An 8870-nucleotide genomic window follows, 5' to 3' on the forward strand; every position below is an offset into this window, starting at 1 on the left:
GAGAGAAAGAGAGAGAGAGGGAGGGAGGGAGGGAGGGAGGGAGGGAGGAGAGACAGAGAGTGCGCACTTCACCAGGCTTCCTCCTGGCCTCTCTGATTTGTTCCTCCATTTCCCACCTTCTTTTCATGATTCCCCCATGTCTGACCTCAGCCGCAGCCTCCTTCTGTCCCCCTGCCCTTCTGTCCTGTCCACCTCACACCTTCTTTGACTGTGTCCAAGCTCACTGCCTTTGCCCTTCCTCAAACCCCAATCCTCAGTGCACTGTTCTGCCTCATGCCTCCCCATATCTGACTTCTCAGCTCTTGAGTGTCCCAAGTGCAGCAGGCTCCTCTGAACTCATCTCTGAGGCACTGAGGACCGCAGGATGGCAGGGCTAGAAGGACTCTGGGAGGCCATAGTCTTGGTCCAAAAGGAAAGTGAAGCCATAGAGGGAGGGTGACCTGCCCAGGGTCCCACAGATTGTCACAAACGCAGCCAGAATTAGAACCCAGGTATCCTTGCTTAGCTTCAGCCCCTCTGAACTACAAGCCCCGAGAGGGTAGCCCTGTCTCTGGGACTCTCCATTATGACCTCAGATACCCTTTTCCCTTTGGATTGGCCCAGAGTTGGAGAAAGAGAGATGGGACCTGGACGAAATATGATCAAGGGGCAACCAGAAGGGGCCAAAAGGGCTCAGCCCCCAACTTTGAAGAAGGCTATCGGCCAAATGCTGCCTTGTCCGTGACCAGAGACAAGCCTCAGTTAACCAGCTTCAGTCACTTCTGCATCCAGACTAAGCTACGGGTATGCTTAGCTCTTGCCATAATAGCCTGCCCTTTTTCCTTTCCTTCCTTCTTCCTTCCCTCTCCTTCTCCCTTCCTTTCTCCCTCCCTCCCTCTCTCCCTTCTTTCTTCCATACCTTTATCCTTCCCTCCATTTCTCTGTAAAGTATTTGAGGACCTTCTTCTCCATGCAAAGCACTAGAGAAAGAGCCATGCCTTGGTAGGAATGAAGACAGATCATAAGATTTAGATTCACGGACATCATGTTAGTCCAATTCCCTTATTTCTAAGAGGAGAAAACAAACCCAGAGACAGGAAATGATTTGTCCAGGGCCACAAAGTTCAAAAGTAGCCATGCCAGTTTTTGGATACATGTCCTTTGACCCCACATCCAGGGCTGGTTCTACTGGTCACTTCCTCAGGGTCCTTACAGGGATCCCTACCGCTTCTCAAAACTGGAGTTTGAGACTATTGAGAATGAGAGTCCACCCTCCACTGTGTGCGGTGGGAAGGGAGTGGCCTCGGGTGGGAAATCCCCCATGTTCTCTCTCCTTTGGTACTTACATTTCATTTTGCTCCATGCTCTGGGAATTCCTAACACTTCTGACCAGATATTTACAGCTGCCGTCTGCCCCAACTCAAAGCCAGGGAGCTGTCCCCAGCCTCCCCACCCCATCCCTCCTGTCAGAGGAGGCGGGAAGCTGCCTCAGAGTACCCTCTCTGCCCTTGCCTTCCTCCGTGACAGAGAGGACTGAATTCTAACCACATACATTTCAGAAGGGAGCCCTTCCACACATCTTCCTTTTCAGCTGCTGGGCTGCAGTCCCAGGTAAAAGGAGAGAGGCATGACAGCAGGGGAGACCAGAGTGTCACAAAGCATCTCATAACAAAGGGGTTTGCTCAGCAGGGAAGGGGGATAATGTCACAAAGAGGTAGGAAGCCAGGCTGGCCCCAGAGCCTGGGCAGTGCCCCAGAGAACCCAAAAGGCACCTCTCTCTCCTCTTCTTCAGTGTTAAATGGAGAGCCAAGAGAGTCCTCGCTTAGCTCAGTGTAAAAGCCCTGCAGGGCAAGGGGACAGACCTTGAACCAAACTAGGTTCAAGTCAAACCTAGGACCCAGACATGGCCAGTCACTGCCCCCTTTTGCTCACCCCCATACACAGGGTCACCTTCAACATGTGGGCAGGTCTGGACCCATCAGCCCTCAATTACATTACCCACACAAGCAGTAAGGAGAGTTGGTCTCCAACTGCCAGGGACGCTGAAGGGACCCCAAGGGCCTGCTTCCCCCCCATGATCTACCCCACAAATGCATCCCCACCTCTGCCAGAACCCCTCCAGTGAGCCCACCCAAGGCAGCCCAGCTCATTCTCACTGTTGGGGTGTTGGTCCCAATGTGAGGCAAAATCTGCCTCTCCATCATCCCCTCCTCCTCTTCCCCACCTCTCCCCTCCCTCTTGGGCCTTCATGATCTCTCCTCCACATGCCAGCCCTTCAGATACTTGGAGAGCTTCCCCATCTGCCATCACTACCCACCCTTAGCTTTCTCTTCTCCAGATTAAACATCCCCAGCTCCTTCCCTGAGCCTCACAGGGCAGACTCAGAACCCTTCCCCAGCCTCTGAGTGGTGTTCAGCTCATCAATGTCCTTCCTAAAAAGACACCAGGACCTGGCCCCAGCTATCCAGATGTGGCCTGAGCAGGGCAGAGGAGCCAGCCTGCCGTTCCTGGACACTGGGCCTTCCGACCACACACTGCTAAGCTGCCGTCGGTTTTGAAGCTGCCATTTTGTTTTCTTGGCTGCTGTATTGCATTGTATTGCAAAGGAGGGGGACTGGAGAGTTCCTGAAACCCCCAAGGCTTTTTACAGGAACTGTTGCTTCACTACCCTCATCTTGAACTGCTGAAGCTGACTTTTTAAGCCCAATGGTAGGATTTAATTTTTTTCCACTAAATTAAACCTGTTGGCCTCTGCCTTGGCCAGAGATCCCTGCCTCCCTTTGAGGGTTGTTGTAAGAACAAAATGAAAGAACTAATGTGAGGGCACTTTGGAAAACATGGAACAAGGTGCAGGTGTGGTTTGTGTAATGTCAAAGCCTGGAGGGGCTTTCAGAATACTCTTACCCAAACCTCTCCTTTTATAGAAGGGGAAACCAAGGCCTGGTGAGATGTGATGGCCCAGTGGTTACAGAGCTAGGTCTAGCCTAGAGCGAGGTCTTCTGACTTCTCATGCCCTCCAGGGTTCTCCCCACCACAGACCAGGAGAGAAGCTTCCCTTGTGGGCTAAGAGTGGTCAGCACCGTCATCCCAAAGACAGCATAGAGTACTGAGCATCCCTGCCTCACCAGACTGGGAGAGCCTGGGGTCTTTTTGGAAGATGGGAGCTTCTCTGGTTCTAGCCCTCACCCCTCAGAGCCTTGTGTGGCCTCCAAGGTGCCCCACACGATGAATGAGCCACTGTTTACAGCCCAGAAGTAAAGCTGGCCGGGGTGGTGGCCTACGTGGCGTCCCTTTCAGGCTGATCTGTGGCACTGGGCAGGGGCCCTGCCCAGGCCCTTGGCTTCTTAGAGTCCTCTCAGATCAGGTCAGAGGCCGTCCCTCCTTCTCTCAGTCTATCCTTCCATGTCCTTCTCTCCAGTCCTCTGTAAGCCTTTGGGGGCAGGGACTTTGCCTTCTTTGTTTTGACTTCTCCCCTAATACAGAGCACACTATGTCTTCACTAAATCTAGTCTGACCGGTGCCTGGCTGAGTTTGAGTCTGCTTTGCAATGCAAAGCTTCTACTTAAAGACTGCAGGCCATGGGGAGCTTATTACTTGTCAGGGTCATGAGCCTATTCCCACAATTGGCCAGCTTCCCTCATTTGTGGCTCTACGGTCCCGTGGTCCCTAACGTGGGCCTCATCCCACCATCTGGGGCTCCATGGAACAAGGGGCTGATGTCACACCTTGCCGGGTCTTCCACATTGGTTTTGCCCCTCCCAGACTCAGCCTGGGTTGAGTGCCTCTGGCTGATCATCTCCTAGGCCTTGCTGAGCCTCTGCTTGGGACCACCCACCCACCCCACCTTTGACTTGGCTAGCCTGGGGGAGACTGAGAAGAAGAATTCCACGCCTGCTGATGCGTGGGCTGCTTCGTGGAAAGGAGGGTGGCTTGTACCTGGACCCTGAAGGCTTGGTGGGATGTGGAGAAAACAGAAACACGGGAGCTTAATACGCTGAGAGGCCCTTGGAGCCAAGACACAATGACACCCCGAAGGATGGTGTGTGCCGGGCACTAACTGGCCTACAGAAATGGGCTGGAGGACAGAGGCAGAAGCGTCTCCCTCCTCCTGGCCCTGCCTGGCCCCTCCCTGCCTCCCTTGATCTGTGAAGCTGTCCTGGGTCAAGGACAGGCTCAGCTTGTTTTCCATCCCCATGTCCCCAGCCTTGAGTATGGCATGGGAATGTCCACCATAGCTGCCACATAAAGGTGTGGACCAAAGCAAGGGGCCCGACAGAGGGAGGCCTGGACTGGTAGAAGGCCACTGTTAGTGGGGGCTTAGAAAGTCAGACCGCAGAGCTGGAAGTCCAGCAGGAGCTCCAGGCAGCTCTGGAGAGAGGAGACGACATGGTGAAAAGGCCTTGAGGAAGACGAATACATGAGTTCAGACCCACTGAGCAGGAGGGGACACCGAGGCAGGGACTCAGGTGGGGGTGGGGGAATGGCAAGGAGGAAGCGAAAGGGAGATGCAAAGCCTGGCACACCATAGGCACTTAGTAATGGCTTATTGATTGATTGTGATGAATCTTAGGGCTAAAAGCCATGGGCTAGATATGGGGCGTAGAGGAGAGAGAGGGCTGAGGGGACCTGGGGGACTGGGGAAAGGCAGCAGGGGCATCCAGCTCTGACAGGAAGGCGAGCAGCCACCTTTGGGGCATGTGAAGCTAGAGGGGCCTGAGAGACGGCCATGGACATCCCCACCAGACTGCTTCTGCCTCCACATGCAGATTCTCCCCAGAAGTATGTCCTGCCTTTCGCTTAGCACTTTTTGTGGAGACAGGGCCCTAAACTGGGCCAGCCCGCACAAGAGGAGGCTGGCTGGGCAGGGTCCCAGAGCGCACCTTCTCTCTGGATGCATCTGCCCAGTTTTTCTCTGGTTTTTATCTTCCCTCTCTTCTATCTTATCTGGCATTTTGGGGCCCCACAGAGGCCGCTGCCTTGCTCTCTGTGAGACAGCACGCTGCCAGAGCTGGGCATACAGGCTGTTCTGAGGTGATGGTGTGGCTATCTGTCCGCCGATGTGGGGAACATTAAAAGTACAATGAAGTACATAGAACTCAAGGCTCCTGTAGCAAGTCAGAGATTTCTTGGATCCAAATCTCCGCATCTTCCAGGACCTGTGGGGTGGCCACGGGAGCACAAGTCCTAGCTCCAGGCTGGGGGAAGCTTTTGCAGCCCTCCCTAAATCCAGCCCCAGCCTCGGCCCTTCTCTTTCTCCCACCATGGAGAGCCCAAGTTCCTTCTGGCCCTGTGAGGCTTCTGGGGCTTGGATTCAGGAAGCACAGAAGCGTCTTGCCTTCTGACTTTCCCACCCTCACTCTGGACTGCTGTGCTGTTGCTTTTCAGAGAACCCCCGCGCCTCACACCATGAAGGAGGAGAGCTTCCTACGGCGCAGGCTTTCCCTCTGTCCACCTTCCTCCACCCCTCAGAAGGTTGACCCTCGGAAACTGACCAGGAACCTGTTCTTCAGTGGAGACCATGAGATCTACCCTCTGAGCCCAGGTCAGTGCTAGGCAGGAAGTCTCTGGGGAGACTAGGAAGGCACGGCCACATGACTGGCCCAGAGAGGAGGGAAGCCCCCATGGGAGGCAGGGCCCCAGGATGAAGAGCCAGAGACTCCAGTTCTGATGCCAGTCCGCGAACATCCATGAACAAAGTGAAGAAGGCTCACAAACCTTAAAGGGATGGAGGTGTTGCCCACCATCAAGTCTTCCCCCCTCATTTTATAGGTTAAGGGACCTGAGACACAGATAGGTGTAAGTGACTTGCCCAGGCTCACAAGGCTTTTAAGTATCTTCCTACTTCTGTGGAGGTCCAGCTTCCTTCCTTCCCTTCCCTTGCCATCCCCTCCACATGCTCACACATGTATGTATGTGTGCACAACACACACACACATGCCTCCCCCTGCCTTTAAATGATGCACTGAGGGGTAGCTAGGTGGCACAGTGAATAGACCACTGGCCCTGAAGTCAGGAGGACCTTAGTTCAAATCTGGCCTCAGACACTTGACACACTTACTAGCCATGTGACTTTGGGCAAGTCACTTAACCTCAATTGCCCTCCAAAAAAAAGGCAAAAAAAAAATGATACACTGAGTCAGACCATGTTGTAAAGGCCAAGATTAATGCCCTGCTGCCCATGACCCCCAACTCTGATGCCCAAAGGCAATGATGGGGGTTGGCAGAGAAAGTCCTGGGCATAGAGTCAGGAGGACTTGGATTCAAATCCTGCTTCCAGTACTTGATAGCTGTGGGCAAATCCCCAACCTTCTGGGGCCTCAGTTAACTGCTCTGTCATTAGGATGAGTGAGGTTACTCCTGGGACATCTTAGGGATGGGAGGGACAGCAGCAGCAGTGACAGGATGAGAATCCAAGTGGCTTAAGGCCAGAGGTAAAGCCCAGTGGATAGCCCTGGTCGGGGAGGAGAGAGCCCTGGGTTCTAGTCCTGACTCCATGCTCAGTGCCCCCCTGTAGTGTGAGTGCCCGCCTGGCTGGGGGGTGCAGCAGCACTGGGGACACCTCCTCTCTAAGGGCACTGGCACCCTTACTTATTGTTGCTGTGCTGTAGGCAAAGACGTGGAAGGCAGCAATGGCGTGTCCCTTTTGAAGGATGAAGCACCCCAGACGCCGTTGTCCATGCCCAGAGCCCTGCAGGTAAGCTCCTGGCCCAAGGCTGGCCTCTGTGGGCAGAAGGAGCAGGGAAAGGTGCAGACGGTCACAGGGCCAGCCCGGAGGCTAGTCTGAAATGGCCAAGCCCTGCCCCACCAGAACATGGGGGACAGCAAAAGCCCCTGCCCCATGGGGGGAACATGGGGGCCAGCGTGCTGCCTTTGTCCTTTTCCTTGGAATAGCTCGATATAGGAATGGATGGCCCAGGGCTGACCTGGCTTAATTGTCTCCTGAAGGATGGGGCTGCAGAGAAGGGGAGACAGAACCTTCAGACTTTCTGGGTCTGGAGAGAATGACAAGCAGTCTGGGGTGGGGGCAGGGCTGGGATGAGCTGGTCACCTCCCACCTAAAAGCAAATGTAAGGTGGGGGTAGAGCAGGAGTCAGACCTGGGAGCCGGGACACCTGGGCTCTGGCCCCATAATCCAGCATTTCAACCTAACTTGTGAGACGTCTTCTGAGTGAGCGCTCACCATAGCTCCTTATGGCAACCATCTTTAGCTGAGGCAGGGGATGAAGCACAGGATATTGGGGCTGGGAAGGGACTTAGACCAAGGAGCACAGGGTCCAGAGCTGGGAGGGGTCTCAAGAAAAACTATGGACTATAGAATGTCAGAGGAGAGAGGGCCTAGAAGATGGACTGTCCCATCTTGGAGGGACCTTAGAACATGGAAGGTCAGAGAACTGGGAGAGGCCTTAGAACATGGAAGGTCAGAGATGGGAGGGGCCTTAGGACATAGAACATAGAGGTAAGATCTGGGAGGGGCCTTAGAACCTGGAAAGCCAGGGCTGGACATGACTTTAAAATATGGAACAGGGAATGATGGAGCTGGGAGGGGCCTCATATGGCCTGAGTCACCCCTCAGGGGACATGAGATGCAAAGTTCTCATCTTCCCTGTCAGCAAGTCTGGGGAAATGTGGCAGTTTTGACAAGTGAGTTCTTGGTTCCAGATGGCTGGCAGGGCCTCAGTCTCAGCTGGCCCTCATTGCCAAGAGGAATCAGGAACTGTCCTCCCTCCATCTATGCCCTCAAGGAGGAAGTCAACAGTTGGGAAAGAGCCCCTGTGTGCCTCCAGGCCCCATCCTGGGTCCCGTGGGAGACATGGAGCCTATGGTCTGCCCAGACCTGAGGAGTTCAGTCCAGGGGCCTCGGACCTAGGCAACTCCAGCTCATGCCTTCACATGCTTAATGCACAGAGTGGGCTGTGTGGGGCCCGTCTGGCCAGAGCTTTGCAAGATGGGGAGGCATTCGTAAGGGAAGGAGGACACCTGAGACAGAAAAACATGGAGATGGGCCACTGTGACAAGCCCTTTGAGGTTCCCAGGGGGACAGCGCTGAGAGACAGGGCCGAGACAGGCAGCGGTTCTAGCACGGTTAATGCCGGCCTCCCTTTATTTCCTGAGGTTCATTCTGTTCCATTAAGCAAACATCTGCTGCCTACTGTGTGCTGGGAAAGGCCTTCCTGAGAGCCAGGTTCTGTGTTCTTGGCTGGCCTCTAAAAGCACCACATCTGTACCATTGTCTGCCTCCAAACCCAGGGCAGGCCCTGCCCCCTCCCACTCCCGCCATCATCTTAGCTCAGTCCTTCCCACAGAGGAGTAGATCACACCTGTGTGCACTTACATGCCCAGGACAGGATCATGTGGCTGCATGGTGCCAGAGATCGTCAGCCCCCAGCCTCCCTCTTCCTCGGTACCTGCCTGCTGAGGCCACAGAGCCAGAGCACGCAAAGCACTGAGAATTGGCAAGACTTCGAGGCCTCCTGGGCCAGCCCTCTCCCTTTACAAAGGAGGAAACTGAGGCCTGGAGAGGGGCGGGGACTCACCCAAGGTCACACAAGAAGCAGGTGGTTGAGTTGTCTCTGCATATGGGTTTTCTGTCTCTCCCCCTTCTCCTCTTCTCTCCCCTCCTCTTTTCTTTTCTTTCTCCCCTTCTCTGTCTCTCTCTCTCTCTGTCTCTGTCTCTATCTCTCTGTCTCTCTCTTCTCTCTCTCTCTCTCTCTCTGTGTCTCTCTCTCTGTCTCTCTCTCTCTCTGTCTCTCTGTCTCTCTCTCTCTCTCTCCTCTATCTGTCTCTCCCTCTCTCCTCTGTCTGTTTCTCCCTCTCTCCTCTCTGTCTCTGTCCCTCTCTTCTCTATCTCTCTGTCTCTCTGTCTCTCTGTCTCTCTCTCTCTCTCTGTCTCT

General features: G+C 54.5%; 1 protein-coding gene across 2 annotated transcripts in view; it reads left to right on the top strand.

The window, feature by feature from the left end:
* OSBPL5 (oxysterol binding protein like 5) overlaps positions 1 to 8870 on the top strand; it is a 114607-nt gene that overhangs the window by 60934 nt on the left and 44803 nt on the right. Inside the window, exons 2-4 of one of the 2 annotated variants that reach the window (XM_069066566.1) lie at positions 604 to 783; positions 5365 to 5521; positions 6588 to 6673. In XM_069066566.1, coding sequence (XP_068922667.1) covers positions 5386 to 5521; positions 6588 to 6673 — 222 coding nt within the window. In that variant the 5' untranslated portion in view covers positions 604 to 783; positions 5365 to 5385. The remainder of the gene's footprint in view (positions 1 to 603; positions 784 to 5364; positions 5522 to 6587; positions 6674 to 8870) is intronic. The other variant, XM_069066564.1, reaches the window with a different exon arrangement.

The sequence above is a fragment of the Petaurus breviceps genome, unplaced genomic scaffold, assembly GCF_028583685.1.
Source record: "Petaurus breviceps papuanus isolate PSGF00001 unplaced genomic scaffold, PetGlider_PUasm1.0 90721, whole genome shotgun sequence".
Lineage (NCBI taxonomy): Eukaryota > Metazoa > Chordata > Mammalia > Diprotodontia > Petauridae > Petaurus > Petaurus breviceps.